Here is a 21,902-nt window from a genome sequence, read left to right on the forward strand (position 1 = left end):
CCATGCTCTACCAACTTAGCCACACAGCACAGTAATATATAAATGACTAGAGCTGATCAGAACAACCTTTGACCTTTTCCCTCAGGCCCAGGCAGCTGTGAGGTGAGGTCGAGGCGTCTCCTCCACGGCGTCGGGGAGCGCTCCCCCCCTCAGTGCTCGGCCGATGGCTCCTTCCTGTCCGTGCAGTGCAAGTTTGTCAACACCACTGACAGGATGGTCTTGGACCTTCTGCACACGTTCAACAGGTGAGTGCCTGGAAGGGAAAGATATGCACTCTTAAGCTTGCGCCCCAAATGACACCCTATTCCGTATGTGTAGTTAGTGCACTACTTTTGACCAGGGTCCATAGGGCTCTTGTCAAAAGTAGTGCACTTATATCAGGGGAATAATGTACCGTTTGGGACGCTGACATTCACTGTTGGACCGTTGGAATCTCATCTATCACTCACTCACACAAACACACTGCTGGGGGTTTGCTTTGACCTGGCTGTGCATTGGGATCCTGTGTGTGAGTGAGACAGGTTTTGTACAAAGCTTTTTATCGTTTCTGCCTCTAGATGGCAGCGTAATGCTTAGACCCGTGGACACTGATGAGCTGACAGGAGAACTGGGAGCCCAAATTCACTTTATTTTTCCCTCCTCGCTCTACATTTCTGACCTGATAGGATCCTATTCTTGTGTATGGTGACTGGAACATGTTATGAGGAATGGAGACGCTTGGTCTCCTGGGAACTTATTGCAATTTTCAGAATTCACACATTTTTATTTTATTTTACCTTTATTTAACGAGGCAAGTCAGTTCAGAATAAATTCTTAATTTCAATGACGGCCTAGGAACAGTGGGGCTAACTGTTCAGGGACAGAACAACAGAGGTTTACCTTGTCAGCTCGGGGATTCGATTTTTCAACCTTTCGGTTACTAGTCCAACGCTCTAACCACTAGGCTACCTGCGTCCTCTAACCACTAGGATACCTGCCTCCTCTAACCACTAGGCTACCTGCCTCCTCTAACCACTAGGCTACTTGCCTCCTTTAACCACTAGGCTACCTGCCTCCTTTAACCACTAGGCTACCTGCCTCCTCTAACCACTAGGCTACCTGCCTCCTCTAACCACTAGGCTACCTGCCTCCTCTAACCACTAGGCTACCTGCCTCCTCTAACCACTAGGCTACCTGCCTCCTCTAACCACTAGGCTACCTGCCTCCTCTAACCACTAGGCTACCTGCCTCCTCTAACCACTAGGCTACCTGCCTCCTCTAACCACTAGGCTACCTGCCTCCTCTAACCACTAGGCTACCTGCCTCCTCTAACCACTAGGCTACCTGCCTCCTCTAACCACTAGGCTACCTGCCTCCTCTAACCACTAGGCTACCTGCCTCCTCTAACCACTAGGCTACCTGCCTCCTCTAACCACTAGGCTACCTGCCTCCTCTAACCACTAGGCTACCTGCCTCCTCTAACCACTAGGCTACCTGCCTCCTCTAACCACTAGGCTACCTGCCTCCTCTAACCACTAGGCTACCTGCCTCCTCTAACCACTAGGCTACCTGCCTCCCCTCATTCATTCGAAATGTTTCACAGTGTCTAAAGTAAACAATGAAATCATTCCAGATGTTTCAGATGATCCACCAATATGTAAACATTTCATCTGGAATGTGGGTTTGGACAAATAGTTGACACGTTGTAAATCTCATGGAGGAGCATGACGTTCCTCTCCTTCACGTGGAGGGTGTTCAGTCCTTCTTAGTTAGCGCAGCTGCAAAAATTCCAACCCAAACCACTGTAGCCTACACAAAAATATTTACTTTCAGACCTTGAATTATAATTTTATAATAATAATTTTGGTCTTGTGTCTATTTCTGGCTAGCGGATGTTTTCACATCCATCTCTTGGCAACAAATGGCATTATATTCCCTACTTAGTGTGTGTACCCGGGCTTGTGCAGTGAACTCTTTGCATGATTGACCCCCAGCCTGGACAAGACTGTCTTTGTTATCACTCCAGGCTCCAGCCAAGTACAGCCAAGGGGTCAAGAGTCAAGTTGTTCCTGGTTCTCTAAAACCACTCAGGAACTGGTCTTAACTGCCAAACAGCCAGCAGACATTTCTCAAATGACTCCCAAGATCAAAAACGTAAAGGAAGAGATTCCTTTTTATATTGGCAACACAAATAAAAGGAGGATGGCGGCGACTTAGTACATGAAATGTTTATTTTGCGGCTTCCTTTAACCATCAAGGCAGGCGCTCTTGAAGAGAGTTATTGTATGTGGATCAATGTTGTAAGTTAATGAAATACTGTCCATCTTTGTGGAAGAGCTAACTCTTTACAACTTTAATGAGTTCCTCCCAGATAACTTGAATTACTTTGTCATCTACATGCACTCTATATTATAGTATTATACTATTGTAATTAGTATTGTAGTATTATAATTAGTATTACAGAGTACTGTCATGTATTTTACTCTTCTCTTAGCCTATTTTAGACAGAGTGAAGTGAGAAGAGGTGTGATATCTTCCACAGGTTCCCTAAAGTATTCCAGACGTTCAGCAGCTTCAGACAGATGTTCCCAGAGGTGTCCAGTTACTGTTTCTGTGCTGACAGCAGAGGCAGGGAGCTCCCCAGCACAGGTGAGATAGATGCTACATCAACAGGACACACACACACACACACACACACACACACACACACACACACACACACACACACACACACACACACACACACACACACACACACACACACACACACACACACACACACACACACACACACACAGGAACCATGATTTACAATAACTCTGAACTGGATTTTCATCAAGAATCAGAAATTTTGGTATATTATTTTATTAGGATCCCCATTAGCTGTTGAGAAAGCAGCAGCTATTCTTCCTGGGGTCCAACACAGAACATGAAACATGACATAATATAGAACATTAATAGACAAGGACAGAACTACATACATTTAAAATGTCACACATAGCCTACGTATCAGTAGATACACACAGAATATCTATGTCAAATAGAGGAGGTGTTGTGAGGTGTTGCTTTACCTGTTTTTGAAACCATGTTTGCTGTTTATTTGAGCAATTAGAGATAAGAGGAACGGATGCAATCATGGCTCTGTATAATACTGTTCGCTTTCTTGATTTTGTTCTGGATTTGGGGACTTTGAAAAGACCCCTGGTGGCATGTCTGATGGGGGTAAGTGTGTGTGTCAGAGCTGTGTCTAAGTTGACTATGCAAACAATTTGGGATTTTCAACACATTGTTTCTTATAAAAATGTTTTTTTTTAAAGTGATGCAGTCAGTCTCTCCTCAACTCTTAACCAAGAGAGACTGGCAGCATAGTATTTATATCAGCCCTCTGATTACAATGAAGAGCAAGACGTGTCACTATTAAACAGTGTGTGTTAGTAAAATCCTTGTTTCCCTGTGTTCAGGTGTGGAGCTGCTGCTAGATGAGGTGTACGACACAGCCTTCTCCGGTCTGGAACCAGGCCGCTCCTTCTCCCAGACCAACATGTACCGTATCCTACAGAGGAGGTTCCTGGGCATCCGGCTGGCGATGACTGGCAGGTTCAGATGTACGTTAGTTTCATCAATCTGGCCTCGTTTCTATCAGTGGTGGCTGTTGACACTTTCATTTGTAGGACGGGCTCATAGCGAATAACTAGACTGGAATCAAACACATTAAACACGCGCTTTCCATGTGTTTGATACCATTCCCTTTATTCCTGCTATCATTAGAAGCTGTCCTCCCGTAACCAGCCTCCTCTGGTTCCCATTATATTTCCTGTATTTAATTTTCCCTCTCTCCCTCCCTATCTGTCCCGTAGGCCCCAGCCCTTGTGAGAGCGAGCGATCCGCTGGTGCCCAAGCTGGCAATGTGTTTGTGGCGTCCTGTGCTTCCGACGGGGGTTACGTGCCAACCCAGTGCCAGGCGGGTGGGCAGTGCTGGTGTGTCGACCCCACAGGGAAGGAGATCTTTGGGACACGACAACATGGAGGACACCCTGACTGTGGTAACTAAGTAACAGTGTTGTTGGTTTGAAATAATGCTTTGACCATTTAGGTGTTCCCAACCAACAGTACAATACCATTGACTGTGCAGACAGAGAGCACACCTCAATAATCGCTTACTGGATGAAAGCTTATCTGCGTTGTTTTGTATTTTCATTTCAGTTCACCTTCTTATCCCACAGGGGGAATTCATTTATCATGCTGTACATAGAAGCCATTAAAAAAACAACAGTCAATATTTTAGGCCTCTATAGAAAATTCATAGAAACATGCCATTTTCCCTCTACTGAATCCAGGTGCTGGAGTGAAGGACTGTACCTCTGAGCGTCGCCAGGCCCTCTCCAGACTCCTCTCCAGCCCCTCAGGTCAGGTGCCATCAGCCAAGGACTCACAGACACACCCAGTCCCAAGTCCCCTGTCTCCATGCAGCCCCCAACTCCAACAGCTCCTGCTGGGGACTCTAGGAGAGTCCCTTTCCGAGCGATCCGATTTAGGAGCCATCCTGGCTGAGACGATCCAGGGGATGTTCCCTAGCGGGGCCATGGCCCTCAAGGCCCTATCTCTAGCCTCCAACCCCAAGAGACTCCAGGAGAACCTGTTCGGAGGAAAGTTCTTAGGAAACGCTGGGATGTTTAACTTCACTGGGGCCGTCGGTGTCAGTGGCACGTTGAGTTTCAGTCAAGCCAGTCTGGCAAACAACCAAGATCTGGTTCAACTCATCAGCGCCACCCTGGAAAACGGAGACTTCCTCTCCACCCTACGCCAAACCATCCTCTTATCCAAAGCCGAGGACAGCACCCAGCTCGGTTCGTTTTGTAACTTCGTCTTGACTTTTAAAAAATCATTACAAGCTATTTGTTTCTACCATCGAGGAGCTCATTGGAAACTAGTGTTTAGATAAATGTGTTGTCCACTGGGGATTCAATGTTACATCTTATCGTATTAGTTGCTTTTTTACCCAAATCAATTAAAATCATTTGAATTCAAAAGGTGAGCTGTTCAGGGTCCTGTTTGAGAGCGCCCAGTCCGGTGGTGCTGGTTGTGAGAGGGAGCCCTCTGCCCTGTACGTGCCCAGCTGTGATGACAGCGGCCAGTATCAGGAGATCCAGTGCCAAGGCTCAGAGTGTTGGTGTGCTGACCCCCAGGGTCAGGAGGTCACAGGGTCACGTTTCAATGGTCAAAGGCCAAGGTGTCCGTCACGATGCGAGAGGGAGCGAGCGGCTGCTCAGAAGGTAATTACTTTATGACACTCCCCCAGACTGTAAATAACTACCGTACTGACTCTTCTCTACCTGCATCCTGTCTGTAAATAACTACCGTACTGACTCTTCTCTACCTACATCCTGTCTGTAAATAACTACCGTACTGACTCTTCTTTCTGTACTGTAAATAACTACCATACTGACTCTTCCCTACCTGCGTCCTGTCTGTAAATAACTACCGTACTGACTCTTCTCTACCTGCATCCTGTCTGTAAATAACTACCGTACTGACTCTTCTCTACCTGCATCCTGTCTGTTTATAACTAATGAACTGACTCTTCTATACCTGCATCCTGTCTGTAAATAACTACCGTACTGACTCTTCTCTACCTGCATCCTGTCTGTTTATAACTAATGAACTGACTCTTCTCTACCTACATCCTGTCTGTAAATAACTACCGTACTGACTCTTCTCTACCTGCATCCTGTCTGTTTATAACTAATGAACTGACTCTTCTCTACCTACATCCTGTCTGTAAATAACTACCGTACTGACTCTTCTCTACCTGCATCCTGTCTGTAAATAACTACCGTACTGACTCTTCTCTACCTGCATCCTGTCTGTTTATAACTAATGAACTGACTCTTCTCTACCTGCATCCTGTCTGTTTATAACTAATGAACTGACTCTTCTCTACCTGCATCCTGTCTGTTTATAACTAATGAACTGACTCTTCTATACCTGCATCCTCTGTAAATAACTACCGAACTGACTCTTCTCTACCTACATCCTGTCTGTAAATAACTACCGTACTGACTCTTCTCTACCTGCATCCTGTCTGTAAATAACTACCGTACTGACTCTTCTCTACCTGCATCCTGTCTGTAAATAACTACCGTACTGACTCTTCTCTATCTACATCCTGTCTGTTTATAACTACCGTACTGGCTCTTCTCTACCTACATCCTGTCTGTAAATAACTACCGTACTGACTCTTCTCTACCTGCATCCTGTCTGTTTATAACTAATGAACTGACTCTTCTCTACCTACATCCTGTCTGTAAATAACTACCGTACTGACTCTTCTCTACCTACATCCTGTCTGTAAATAACTACCGTACTGACTCTTCTCTACCTACATCCTGTCTGTAAATAACTACCGTACTGACTCTTCTCTACCTACATCCTGTCTGTAAATAACTACCGTACTGACTCTTCCCTACCTACATCCTGTCTGTTTATAACTAATGAACTGACTCTTCTATACCTGCATCCTGTCTGTAAATAACTACAGTACTGACCCTTCTTTCTGTGCTGTATTGTAAATAACTACAGTACTGACCCTTCTTTCTGTACTGTATTGTAAATAACTACAGTACTGACCCTTCTTTCTGTACTGTATTGTAAATAACTACAGTACTGACTCTTCTTTCTGTGCTGTATTGTAAATAACTACAGTACTGACTCTTCTTTCTGTACTGTATTGTAAATAACTACAGTACTGACTCTTCTTTCTGTGCTGTATTGTAAATAACTACCATACTGACTCTTCTTTCTGTGCTGTATTGTAAATAACTACAGTACTGACCCTTCTTTCTGTGCTGTATTGTAAATAACTACAGTACTGACCCTTCTTTCTGTACTGTATTGTAAATAACTACAGTACTGACCCTTCTTTCTGTACTGTATTGTAAATAACTACAGTACTGACTCTTCTTTCTGTGCTGTATTGTAAATAACTACAGTACTGACCCTTCTTTCTGTGCTCTATTGTAAATAACTACAGTACTGACCCTTCTTTCTGTGCTGTATTGTAAATAACTACAGTACTGACTCTTCTTTCTGTACTGTATTGTAAATAACTACAGTACTGACCCTTCTTTCTGTGCTGTATTGTAAATAACTACAGTACTGACTCTTCTTTCTGTACTGTATTGTAAATAACTACAGTACTGACTCTTCTTTCTGTGATGTATTGTAAATAACTACAGTACTGACCCTTCTTTCTGTGCTGTATTGTAAATAACTACAGCACTGACTCTTCTTTCTGTGCTGTATTGTAAATAACTACAGTACTGACTCTTCTTTCTGTACTGTACTGTAAATAACTACAGTACTGACTCTTCTTTCTGTACTGTATTGTAAATAACTACAGTACTGACCCTTCTTTCTGTGCTGTATTGTAAATAACTACAGTACTGACTCTTACATTTACATTTACATTTAAGTCATTTAGCAGACGCTCTTATCCAGAGCGACTTACAAATTGGACTCTTCTTTCTGTGCTGTATTGTAAATAACTACAGTACTGACTCTTCTTTCTGTGCTGTATTGTAAATAACTACAGTACTGACTCTTCTTTCTGTGCTGTATTGTAAATAACTACAGTACTGACTCTTCTTTCTGTACTGTACTGTAAATAACTACAGTACTGACTCTTCTTTCTGTACTGTACTGTAAATAACTACAGTACTGACTCTTCTTTCTGTGCTGTATTGTAAATAACTACAGTACTGACTCTTCTTTCTGTGCTGTATTGTAAATAACTACAGTACTGACTCTTCTTTCTGTGCTGTATTGTAAATAACTACAGTACTGACTCTTCTTTCTGTGCTGTATTGTAAATAACTACAGTACTGACTCTTCTTTCTGTGCTGTATTGTAAATAACTACAGTACTGACTCTTCTTTCTGTGCTGTATTGTAAATAACTACAGTACTGACTTCTTTCTGTGCTGTATTGTAAATAACTACAGTACTGACTCTTCTTTCTGTGCTGTATTGTAAATAACTACAGTACTGACCCTTCTTTCTGTGCTGTATTGTAAATAACTACAGTACTGACTCTTCTTTCTGTGCTGTATTGTAAATAACTACAGTACTGACTCTTCTTTCTGTGCTGTATTGTAAATAACTACAGTACTGACCCTTCTTTCTGTACTGTATTGTAAATAACTACAGTACTGACCCTTCTTTCTGTGCTGTATTGTAAATAACTACAGTACTGACTCTTCTTTCTGTGCTGTACTCTTCTTTCTGTGCTGTAAATAACTACAGTACTGACCTTCTTTCTGTGCTGTATTGTAAATAACTACAGTACTGACCCTTCTTTCTGTGCTGTATTGTAAATAACTACAGTACTGACCCTTCTTTCTGTGCTGTATTGTAAATAACTACAGTACTGACTCTTCTTTCTGTGCTGTATTGTAAATAACTACAGTACTGACCCTTCTTTCTTCTGTTTGTAAATAACTACACTGTACTGTAAATAACTACAGTACTGACTCTTCTTTCTGTGCTGTATTGTAAATAACTACAGTACTGACTCTTCTTTCTGTGCTGTATTGTAAATAACTACAGTACTGACTCTTACATTTACATTTACATTTAAGTACTGACTCTTTGCAGTGCTGTATTCTAAATAACTCCAGAGCGACTGTACAAATACAGTACTGGACTCTTCTTCTTTCTGTGCTGTATTGTAAATAACTACAGTACTGACTCTTCTTTCTGTGCTGTATTGTAAATTACAGTACTGACTCTTCTTTAACTGTATTGTAAATAACTACAGTACTGACTCTTCTTTCTGTGCTGTATTGTAAATAACTACAGTACTGACTCTTCTTTCTGTGCTGTATTGTAAATAACTACAGTACTGACTCTTCTTTCTGTGCTGTATTGTAAATAACTACAGTACTGACTCTTCTTTCTGTGCTGTATTGTAAATAACTACAGTACTGACTCTTCTTTCTGTGCTGTATTGTAAATAACTACAGTACTGACTCTTCTTTCTGTGCTGTATTGTAAATAACTACAGTACTGACTCTTCTTTCTGTGCTGTATTGTAAATAACTACAGTACTGACTCTTCTTTCTGTGCTGTATTGTAAATAACTACAGTACTGACTCTTCTTTCTGTCTGTATTTTCTGTACTGTATTGTAAATAACTACAGTACTGACTCTTCTTTCTGTGCTGTATTGTAAATAACTACAGTACTGACTCTTCTTTCTGTGCTGTATTGTAAATAACTACAGTACTGACTCTTCTTTCTGTGCTGTATTGTAAATAACTACAGTACTGACTCTTCTTTCTGTGCTGTATTGTAAATAACTACAGTACTGACTCTTCTTTCTGTGCTGTATTGTAAATAACTACAGTACTGACTCTTCTTTCTGTGCTGTATTGTAAATAACTACAGTACTGACTCTTCTTTCTGTGCTGTATTGTAAATAACTACAGTACTGACTCTTCTTTCTGTGCTGCTGTAAATTGTAAATGTAAATAACTACAGTACTGACTCTTCTTTCTGTGCTGTATTGTAAATAACTACAGTACTGACTCTTCTTTCTGTGCTGTATTGTAAATAACTACAGTACTGACCCTTCTTTCTGTGCTGTATTGTAAATAACTACAGTACTGACTCTTCTTTCTGTGCTGTATTGTAAATAACTACAGTACTGACTCTTCTTTCTGTGCTGTATTGTAAATAACTACAGTACTGACCCTTCTTTCTGTGCTGTATTGTAAATAACTACAGTACTGACCCTTCTTTCTGTGCTGTATTGTAAATAACTACAGTACTGACTCTTCTTTCTGTACTGTATTGTAAATAACTACAGTACTGACCCTTCTTTCTGTACTGTATTGTAAATAACTACAGTACTGACTCTTCTTTCTGTGCTGTATTGTAAATAACTACAGTACTGACTCTTCTTTCTGTACTGTATTGTAAATAACTACAGTACTGACTTTCTGTCTGTATTGTTACAGTACTGTGTGCTGTATTGTAAATAACTACAGTACTGACTCTTCTTTCTGTGCTGTATTGTAAATAACTACAGTACTGACTCTTCTTTCTGTGCTGTATTGTAAATAACTACAGTACTGACTCTTCTTTCTGTGCTGTATTGTAAATAACTACAGTACTGACTCTTCTTTCTGTGCTGTATTGTAAATAACTACAGTACTGACTTCTTTCTGTGCTGTATTGTAAATAACTACAGTACTGTGCTGTATTGTAAATAACTACAGTACTGACTCTTCTTTCTGTGCTGTATTGTAAATAACTACAGTACTGACTCTTCTTTCTGTGCTGTATTGTAAATAACTACAGTACTGACCCTTCTTTCTGTGCTGTATTGTAAATAACTACAGTACTGACTCTTCTTTCTGTGCTGTATTGTAAATAACTGACTCTTCTTTCAGTACTGACTCTTCTTTCTGTGCTGTATTGTAAATAACTACAGTACTGACTCTTCTTTCTGTGCTGTATTGTAAATAACTACAGTACTGACCCTTCTTTTTCTGTGCTGTATTGTAAATAACTACAGTACTGACCCTTCTTTCTGTGCTGTATTGTAAATAACTACAGTACTGACCCTTCTTTCTGTGCTGTATTGTAAATAACTGACTCTTCTTTCAGTACTGACTCTTCTTTCTGTGCTGTATTGTAAATAACTACAGTACTGACTCTTCTTTCTGTGCTGTATTGTAAATAACTACAGTACTGACCCTTCTTCTGTGCTGTTTGTAAATAACTACAGTACTGTACTGTATTGTAAATAACTACAGTACTGACCCTTCTTTCTGTGCTGTATTGTAAATAACTACAGTACTGACCCTTCTTTCTGTGCTGTATTGTAAATAACTACAGTACTGACCCTTCTTTCTGTACTGTAGTAACTGACTGACCCTTCTTTCTGTGCTGTATTGTAAATAACTACAGTACTGACCCTTCTTTCTGTGCTGTATTGTAAATAACTACAGTACTGACCCTTCTTTCTGTGCTGTATTGTAAATAACTACAGTACTGACTCTTCTTTCTGTGCTGTATTGTAAATAACTACAGTACTGACTCTTCTTTCTGTGCTGTATTGTAAATAACTACAGTACTGACCCTTCTTTCTGTGCTGTATTGTAAATAACTACAGTACTGACTCTTCTTTCTGTGCTGTATTGTAAATAACTACAGTACTGACCCTTCTTTCTGTGCTGTATTTGTAAATACTGACCCTTCTTTCTGTGCTGTATTGTAAATAACTACAGTACTGACCCTTCTTTCTGTGCTGTATTGTAAATAACTACAGTACTGACTCTTCTTTCTGTGCTGTATTGTAAATAACTACAGTACTGACCCTTCTTTCTGTGCTGTATTGTAAATAACTACAGTACTGACCCTTCTTTCTGTGCTGTATTGTAAATAACTACAGTACTGACCCTTCTTTCTGTGCTGTATTGTAAATAACTACAGTACTGACCCTTCTTTCTGTGCTGTATTGTAAATAACTACAGTTCTATTGTTTTTATTACAGTCTGACCCTTCTTTTTGTTGAACAGTACTGACTTTACTGTATTGAATACTTTACCCTTCTTTCTGTGCTGTTGTAAATAACTACAGTTGACCCTTCTTTCTGTGCATGTTGACCCTTTTTCTGTGCTGTATCTTTGTTGAATAACTTTACATACTTTACATGTTGAATACTTTACATGTTGAATACTTTACATGTTGAATACTTTACATGTTGAATACTTTACATGTTGAATACTTTACATGTTGAATACTTTACATGTTGAATACTTTACATGTTGAATACTTTACATGTTGAATACTTTACATGTTGAATACTTTACATGTTGAATACTTTACATACTTTACATCTCTGCTGTTTGTGCAGAGAGCTTGAGAGTAAGTGTTTCATTGTAGTGTACTGTGTAAACCTACGATGTGCATATGCCAATACACTTTGATCCAATTTGAAGGTGAAGTCAGGCCAGGCTGCTGGGGTAGAGGTGTTCATGCCGAAGTGTGCGGAGGACGGGAGCTACGTGGCCTTGCAGTGTCTGGGAAAGAGTTGCTTCTGTCTGGACCTCCTGGGAGAGAGACACGCCACTACCCCTTCAGGACACACTGTTCAGTGTGAGTAGGCAGATCCACCACTCGTCAGACACACATTAAGCCTAGGCCTGGACTGAAAAGCATGTTCCGTGGAGATTGAAATTGCTTCTTAGTCCAAGACCAGGTTTAATCTGTGTCCGGTAAACTGGCCCATAGTGTGCAGTCCATCTAGCTGTATTACCTTGCCCTGGTCCAAACTACTACATTATTAATGGATTAGGGTGCCCTGGTCCAAACTACTACATTATTAATGGAGTAGGGTGCCCTGGTCCAAACTACTACATTATTAATGGAGTAGGGTGCCCTGGTCCAAACTACTACATTATTAATGGAGTAGGGTGCCCTGGTCCAAACTACTACATTATTAAGGGAGTAGGGTGCCCTGGTCCAAACTACTACATTATTAATGGAGTAGGGTGCCCTGGTCCAAACCACTACATTATTAAGGGAGTAGGGTGCCCTGGTCCAAACCACTACATTATTAAGGGAGTAGGGTGCCCTGGTCCAAACCACTACATTATTAAGGGGGTAGGGTGCCCTGGTCCAAACCACTACATTATTAAGGGGGTAGGGTGCCCTGGTCCAAACCACTACATTATTAATGGAGTAGGGTGCCCTGGTCCAAACCACTACATTATTAATGGAGTAGGGTGCCCTGGTCCAAACCACTACATTATTAAGGGGGTAGGGTGCCCTGGTCCAAACTACTACATTATTAATTAAGGGGGTAGGGTGCCCTGGTCCAAACCACTACATTATTAATTAAGGGGGTAGGGTGCCCTGGTCCAAACCACTACATTATTAATTAAGGGGGTAGGGTGCCCTGGTCCAAACCACTACATTATTAATTAAGGGGGTAGGGTGTCATTTTGGACATAACAATTGTTTGAGCTATTCCTCTGTCTCCAGGTCCTCCCCCCCTCTCTCCCCTTCCCTCCCCAGGGTCAGCTCCACGCTCCTGTTCCCTGGCGATGGCTGAGGTGGACCAATTCCAGGAGGAGGCTGAGCGTCTGGTCCTCCTCTCCAACAGCTCCCACATCCCTCTGGGCTACAGGTAACCCTGAAGACACCTGGGTGTTTACCCAGCACATTATTGGACCATGTATAGAGTGTGACTATATTTATTTATAATATTAATAATATGTTGTATTTTAAAGACACTGAACTGTTCCATGAGTCAGAACCTCTCCAACATGTTTGTGTGTCAACTCATGGTCTTCTGCTGGATGTTCTCCTCTGGGGTACCAGCTACCTGCTGGCTGAAGGTCTCCGTCTGACCTCTGACGAGCTACTCCACGCCCTCTCCTCCGACCAGACCACGCTGCTCTCTGATAGGCTGCTGAGCCACTCACACTCTGCTCTACGACTTGCTGCCCACTCCAGTATGTGTCTGGTGTGATGTCATATCCTCTGGATATGTCGTCATATCCTCCTCTGCGTGACGTGCTCCACTACTTGTTTCTTTCATTGCCAGGAGTTAACTACTAAAAAGTGTTAGGTGGCGACTGTTGTAATATTTAGTGTCATCTCAATGTCATTGTTTCTCTCTAATAGTGTTGCTGTTGTTATTAACTGAAACATGTCGTTAATATTGCAGTCAAACACGCTGTGAACATACGTGTTGTATTTTCTCTCCCCAGCTCTGCGGTTCTATTGGCAGAGCCAGCAGGCAGCATCTGTGGAGGAGAGACAGTCTCTACTGCTGGGCTACCAGCCCTACAGGCCCCAGTGTGATGCCCACAGACAGTGGCTGCCCACCCAGTGCCACCCCAGCACAGGTCAGAGTCACACCTCCGACCTCTGACCTCCAACCCAACTCTACATTGTAACTGTAGTAGTGTAATACAAGCCACAGTACCGGTCGTTGTACCTTCTCTAGACCCTTCTAGAAGGACACCTCTCATAATGAGCAACATCTCATTGTTTCATTCATAATATGTTGATTGGAAACAGATGAGACTAATGAAGTAGCTACACTGGTGTTATATTGACTGAGTTGTAACTGTCTCCAGGTCAGTGTTATATTGACTGAGTTGTAACTGTCTCCAGCTCAGTGTTATATTGACTGAGGTGTAACTGTCTCCAGGTCAGTGTTATATTGACTGAGTTGTAACTGTCTCCAGGTCAGTGTTATATTGACTGAGTTGTAACTGTCTTCAGGTCAGTGTTATATTGACTGAGTTGTAACTGTCTCCAGGTCAGTGTTATATTGACTGAGTTGTAACTGTCTCCAGGTCAGTGTTATATTGACTGAGTTGTAACTGTCTCCAGCTCAGTGTTATATTGACTGAGTTGTAACTGTCTCCAGGTCAGTGTTATATTGACTGAGTTGTAACTGTCTCCAGGTCAGTGTTATATTGACTGAGTTGTAACTGTCTCCAGGTCAGTGTTATATTGACTGAGTTGTAACTGTCTCCAGGTCAGTGTTATATTGACTGAGTTGTAACTGTCTCCAGGTCAGTGTTATATTGACTGAGGTGTAACTGTCTCCAGGTCAGTGTTATATTGACTGAGTTGGAATCTGTCTGCAGGTCAGTATTATATTGACTGAGTTGTAACTGTCTCCAGCTCAGTGTTATATTGACTGAGTTGTAACTGTCTCCAGGTCAGTATTATATTGACTGAGGTGTAACTGTCTCCAGCTCAGTGTTATATTGACTGAGTTGTAACTGTCCCCAGGTCAGTTTTATATTGACTGAGTTGAAACTGTCTCCAGGTCAGTGTTGGTGTGTGGATGAGGAAGGAGGATACATCCCAGCTTCCCTGACCAGTCGCTCCCTGCAGAGACCACAGTGTAAGACAGGACATTCTATATTTTCTCACTGACTTCCATTGTTCTGTATGTAAGGATAGCACTCCTCCGATCTGCTTTTGTCGGTGTGGAATGATTTGAGTTGTTTTCTGGAAATCTCCTCTCGTCTTCCAGGCCAGACCCGGTGTCAGAGAGGTTATGCTCAGGCTCTGCTCTCTGATTGGACACAGTCCTCCTACGACCCAACTTGTGAAGTGGTGAATATCCTCGTCAGAATGTTGAGCATAAATATCAGGAAATGGAATTAGTTTTGTTTTATTCTGCCTTAATTCTGCTCTGTCTGTCTCCTTGGTGTAACTTCTGTCTGTCTCCTTGGTGTAACTTCTGTCTGTCTCCTCCTTGTTGTAACTTCTGTCTGTCTCCTCCTTGTTGTAACTTCTGTCTGTCTCCTTGGTGTAACTCCTGTCTGTCTCCTCCTTGTTGTAACTTCTGTCTGTCTGTCTCCTTGTTGTAACTTCTGTCTGTCTCCTCCTTGGTGTAACTTCTGTCTGTCTCCTCCTTGTTGTAACTTCTGTCTGTCTCCTCCTTGGTGTAACATCTGTCTCTCCTCCTTGGTGTAACTTCTGTCTGTCTCCTCCTTGGTGTAACTTATGTCTGTCTCCTCCTTGTTGTAACTTCTGTCTGTCTCCTCCTTGGTGTAACTTCTGTCTGTCTCCTCCTTGGTGTAACTTCTGTCTGTCTCCTCCTTGGTGTAACTTCTGTCTGTCTCCTCCTTGGTGTAACTTCTGTCTGTCTCCTCCTTGGTGTAACTTCTGTCTGTCTCCTCCTTGGTGTAACTTCTGTGTCTCCTCCTTGGTGTAACTTCTGTCTGTCTCCTCCTTGGTGTAACTTCTGTCTGTCTCCTCCTTGTTGTAACTTCTGTCTGTCTCCTCCTTGGTGTAACTTCTGTCTGTCTCCTCCTTGGTGTAACTTCTGTCTGTCTCCTCCTTGTTGTAACTTCTGTCTGTCTCCCTTGGTGTAACTTCTGTCTGTCTCCTCCTTGGTGTAACTTCTGTCTGTCTCCTCCTTGGTGTAACTTCTGTCTGTCTCCTCCTTGTTGTAACTTCTGTCTGTCTCCTCCTTGTTGTAACTTCTGTCTGTCTCCTCCTTGGTGTAACTTCTGTCTGTCTCCTCCTTGGTGTAACTTCTGTCTGTCTCCTCCTTGGTGTAACTTCTGTCTGTCTCCTCCTTGGTGTAACGTCTGTCTCCTCCTTGGTGTAACTTCTGTCTGTCTCCTCCTTGGTGTAACTTCTGTCTGTCTCCCCTTGTTGTAACTTCTGTCTGTCTCCTCCTTGGTGTAACTTCTGTCTGTCTCCTCCTTGGTGTAACTTCTGTCTGTCTCCTCCTTTATGTAACTGTCAAGTCAGTGTAAGTCTCCTCCTTGGTGTAACTTCTGTCTGTCTCCTCCTTGGTGTAACTTCTGTCTGTCTCCTCCTTGTTGTAACTTCTGTCTGTCTCCTCCTTGGTGTAACTTCTGTCTGTCTCCTCCTTGGTGTAACTTCTGTCTGTCTCCTCCTTGGTGTAACTTCTGTCTGTCTCCTCCTTGGTGTAACTTCTGTCTGTCTCCTCCTTGTTGTAACTTCTGTCTGTCTCCTTGTTGTAACTTCTGTTTGTGTTTCTCAGAGGGGTTGGTATAAAGCACAACACCAGTTTATATTGGACAATAAAGTCTTCTTCTATTGTCCTGTATGTACAGTATGTGTCCTTGATAACAGTGGTTGTGGTGCTGTCTGTGTGTTTCCAGAGTGGCCAGTTCTCTGTGCTCCAGAAGGAGTCTTCAGGTGGAGGTGGAGCCTGGTGTGTTAGTCCTGTTTCTGGGGAAACCATCCAGCCTGCTACCCTGAGTCCCAGTGGAGACCTCACATGTACTGACATGTTTAACACACTGCACATATAACAATCAATCACTTATTACAATCAATCACTTTTAACAATCAATCACTTATTACAATCAATCACTTATTACAATCAATCACTTTTAACAATCAATCACTTATTACAATCAATCACTTTTAACAATCAATCACTTATTACAATCAATCACTTATTACAATCAATCACTTATTACAATCAATCACTTATTACAATCAATCACTTATTACAATCAATCACTTATTACAATCAATCACTTATTACAATCAATCACTTATTACAATCAATCACTTTTAACAATCAATCACTTATTACAATCAATCACTTATTACAATCAATCACTTATTACAATCAATCACTTTTAACAATCAATCACTTATTACAATCAATCACTTATTACAATCAATCACTTATTACAATCAATCACTTATTACAATCAATCACTTATTACAATCAATCACTTATTACAATCAATCACTTATTACAATCAATCACTTATTACAATCAATCACTTATTACAATCAATCACTTATTACAATCAATCACTTATTACAATCAATCACTTATTACAATCAATCACTTATTACAATCAATCACTTATTACAATCAATCACGTATTACAATCAATCACTTATTACACTTATTACAATCAATCACTTATTACAATCAATCACGTATTACAATCAATCACTTATTACAATCAATCACTTATTACAATCAATCACTTATTACAATCAATCACTTATTATAACAATCAATCACTTATTACAATCAATCACTTATTACAATCAATCACTTATTACAATCAATCACTTATTACAATCAATCACTTATTACAATCAATCACTTATTACAATCAATCACAATACAATCAATTACAATCAATCACTTATTACAATCAATCACTTATTACAATCAATCACGTATTACAATCAATCACGTATTATAATCAATCACTTATTACAATCAATCACGATTACAATCAATCACTTATTACAATCAATCACGATTACAATCAATCACTTATTACAATCAATCACTTTTAACAATCAATCACTTATTACAATCAATCACGTATTACAATCAATCACTTATTACAATCAATCACGTATTACAATCAATCACTTATTACAATCAATCACTTATTACAATCAATCACTTATTACAATCAATCACTTATTACAATCAATCACTTATAACAATCAATCACTTATTACAATCAATCACTTATTACAATCAATCACTTATTACAATCAATCACTTATTACAATCAATCACTTATTACAATCAATCACTTTTTACAATCAATCACTTATTACAATCAATCACGTATTACAATCAATCACTTATTACAATCAATCACTTATTACAATCAATCACGTATTACAATCAATCACTTATTACAATCAATCACTTATTACAATCAATCACTTATTACAATCAATCACTTATTACAATCAATCACTTATTACAATCAATCACGTATTACAATCAATCACGTATTACAATCAATCACTTATTACAATCAATCACGTATTACAATCAATCACTTATTACAATCAATCACGTATTACAATCAATCACTTATTACAATCAATCACTTTTAACAATCAATCACGTATACAATCAATCACGTATACAATCAATCACTTATTACAATCAATCACTTATTACAATCAATCACTTATTACAATCAATCACTTATAACAATCAATCACTTATTACAATCAATCACTTATTACAATCAATCACTTATTACAATCAATCACTTATTACAATCAATCACTTATTACAATCAATCACGTATTACAATCAATCACTTATTACAATCAATCACTTATTACAATCAATCACTTATTAATCAAATCAAATCAAATCAAATCAAATTTATTTATATAGCCCTTCGTACATCAGCTGATATCTCAAAGTGCTGTACAGAAACCCAGCCTAAAACCCCAAACAGCAAACAATGCAGGTGTAAAAGCACGGTGGCTAGGAAAAACTCCCTAGAAAGGCCAAAACCTAGGAAGAAACCTAGAGAGGAACCGGGCTATGTGGGGTGGCCAGTCCTCTTCTGGCTGTGCCGGGTAGAGATTATAACAGAACATGACCAAGATGTTCAAATGTTCATAAATGACCAGCATGGTCGAATAATAATAAGGCAGAACAGTTGAAACTGGAGCAGCAGCAGTCAGGTGGAATGGGGACAGCAAGGAGCCATCATGTCAGGTAGTCCTGGGGCACTGTCCTAGGGCTCAGGTCCTCCGAGAGAGAGAGAAAGAAAGAGAGAATTAGAGAGAGCATATGTGGGGTGGCCAGTCCTTTTGGCTGTGCCGGGTGGAGATTATAACAGAACGTGGCCAAGATGTTCAAATGTTCATAAATGACTAGCATGGTTGAATAATAGTAAGGCAGAACAGTTGAAACTGGAGCAGGAGCATGGCCAGGTGGACTGGGGACAGCAAGGAGTCCTCATGTCTGGTAGTCCTGGGGCATGGTCCTAGGGCTCAGGTCCTCCGAGAGAGAGAAAGAAAGAGAGAAGGAGAGAATTAGAGAACGCACACTTAGATTCACACAGGACACCGAATAGGACAGGAGAAGTACTCCAGATATAACAAACTGACCCTAGCCCCCGACACAAACTACTGCAGCATAAATACTGGAGGCTGAGACAGGAGGGGTCAGGAGACACTGTGGCCCCATCCGAGGACACCCCGGACAGGGCCAAACAGGAAGGATATAACCCCACCCACTTTGCCAAAGCACAGCCCCACACCACTAGAGGGATATCTTCAACCACCAACTTACCATCCTGAGACAAGGCCGAGTATAGCCCACAAAGATCTCCGCCACGGTACAACCCAAGGGGGGCAACCCAGACAGGCCGACCACAACAGTGAATCAACCCACCCAGGTGACGCACCCCCCCAGGGACGGCACGAGAGAGCCCCAGCAAGCCAGTGACTCAGCCCCGTAACAGGGTTAGAGGCAGAGAATCACAGTGGAAAGAGGGGAACCGGCCAGGCAGAGACAGCAAGGGCGGTTCGTTGCTCCAGAGCCTTTCCGTTCACCTTCCCACTCCTGGGCCAGACTACACTCAATCATATGACCCACTGAAGAGATGAGTCTTCAGTAAAGACTTAAAGGTTGAGACCGAGTTTGCGTCTCTGACATGGGTAGGCAGACCGTTCCATAAAAATGGAGCTCTATAGGAGAAAGCCCTGCCTCCAGCTGTTTGCTTAGAAATTCTAGGGACAATTAGGAGGCCTGCGTCTTGTGACCGTAGCGTACGTGTAGGTATGTACGGCAGGACCAAATCAGAGAGGTAGGTAGGAGCAAGCCCATGTAATGCTTTGTAGGTTAGCAGTAAAACCTTGAAATCAGCCCTTGCTTTGACAGGAAGCCAGTGTAGAGAGGCTAGCACTGGAGTAATATGATCAAATTTTTTGGTTCTAGTCAGGATTCTAGCAGCCGTATTTAGCACTAACTGAAGTTTATTTAGTGCTTTATCCGGGTAGCCGGAAAATAGAGCATTGCAGTAGTCTAACCTAGAAGTGACAAAAGCATGGATTAATTTTTCTGCATCATTTTTGGACAGAAAGTTTCTGATTTTTGCAATGTTACGTAGATGGAAAAAAGCTGTCCTCGAAATGGTCTTGATATGTTCTTCAAAAGAGAGATCAGGGTCCAGAGTAACGCCGAGGTCCTTCACAGTTTTATTTGAGACGACTGTACAACCATTAAGATTAATTGTCAGATTCAACAGAAGATCTCTTTGTTTCTTGGGACCTAGAACAAGCATCTCTGTTTTGTCCGAGTTTAATAGTAGAAAGTTTGCAGCCATCCACTTCCTTATGTCTGAAACACATGCTTCTAGCGAGGGCAATTTTGGGGCTTCACCATGTTTCATTGAAATGTACAGCTGTGTGTCATCCGCATAGCAGTGAAAGTTTACATTATGTTTTCGAATAACATCCCCAAGAGGTAAAATATATAGTGAAAACAATAGTGGTCCTAAAACAGAACCTGAGGAACACCGAAATGTACAGTTGATTTGTCAGAGGACAAACCATTCACAGAGACAAACTGATATCTTTCCGACAGATAAGACCTAAACCAGGCCAGAACATGTCCGTGTAGACCAATTTGGGTTTCCAATCTCTCCAAAAGAATGTGGTGATCGATGGTATCAAAAGCAGCACTAAGGTCTAGGAGCACGAGGACAGATGCAGAGCCTCTTACAATCAATCACTTATTACAATCAATCACTTATTACAATCAATCACTTATTACAATCAATCACTTTTAACAATCAATCACTTATTACAATCAATCACTTATTACAATCAATCACTTATTACAATCAATCACTTATTACAATCAATCACTTATTACAATCAATCACTTTTAACAATCAATCACTTATTACAATCAATCACTTTTAACAATCAATCACTTATTACAATCAATCACTTATTACAATCAATCACTTATTACAATCAATCACTTTTAACAATCAATCACTTATTACAATCAATCACTTTTAACAATCAATCACTTATTACAATCAATCACTTATTACAATCAATCACTTATTACAATCAATCACTTTTAACAATCAATCACTTATTACAATCAATCACTTATTACAATCAATCACTTTTAACAATCAATCACTTATTACAATCAATCACTTTTAACAATCAATCACTTATTACAATCAATCACTTATTACAATCAATCACTTATTACAATCAATCACTTTTAACAATCAATCACTTATTACAATCAATCACTTTTAACAATCAATCACTTATTACAATCAATCACTTATTACAATCAATCACTTTTAACAATCAATCACTTATTACAATCAATCACTTATTACAATCAATCACTTATTACAATCAATCACTTATTACAATCAATCACTTATTACAATCAATCACTTATTACAATCAATCACTTTTAACAATCAATCACTTATTACAATCAATCACTTATAACAATCAATCACGTATTACAATCAATCACTTTTAACAATCAATCACTTATTACAATCAATCACTTATTACAATCAATCACTTATTACAATCAATCACTTATTACAATCAATCACTT

At 40.5% G+C, this 21,902-nt stretch overlaps 1 protein-coding gene across 1 annotated transcript in view; it reads left to right on the plus strand.

Annotated features, from left to right (window-relative positions):
* Nucleotides 1–21,902, plus strand: part of tg (thyroglobulin) — a gene marked incomplete at its 3' end in the record, with an annotated part of 58,773 nt that overhangs the window by 5,835 nt on the left and 31,036 nt on the right. Inside the window, 13 exon segments of the mRNA XM_052516411.1 lie at nucleotides 86–245; nucleotides 2,522–2,628; nucleotides 3,441–3,584; nucleotides 3,837–4,022; nucleotides 4,317–4,826; nucleotides 5,011–5,252; nucleotides 11,983–12,139; nucleotides 13,028–13,172; nucleotides 13,367–13,500; nucleotides 13,759–13,896; nucleotides 14,835–14,912; nucleotides 15,045–15,127; nucleotides 16,654–16,774. Of these exon segments, the coding sequence (XP_052372371.1) occupies nucleotides 86–245; nucleotides 2,522–2,628; nucleotides 3,441–3,584; nucleotides 3,837–4,022; nucleotides 4,317–4,826; nucleotides 5,011–5,252; nucleotides 11,983–12,139; nucleotides 13,028–13,172; nucleotides 13,367–13,500; nucleotides 13,759–13,896; nucleotides 14,835–14,912; nucleotides 15,045–15,127; nucleotides 16,654–16,774 (2,205 nt within the window).

This window comes from Oncorhynchus keta, unplaced genomic scaffold, assembly GCF_023373465.1.
Source record: "Oncorhynchus keta strain PuntledgeMale-10-30-2019 unplaced genomic scaffold, Oket_V2 Un_scaffold_4321_pilon_pilon, whole genome shotgun sequence".
Classification (NCBI taxonomy): domain Eukaryota; kingdom Metazoa; phylum Chordata; class Actinopteri; order Salmoniformes; family Salmonidae; genus Oncorhynchus; species Oncorhynchus keta.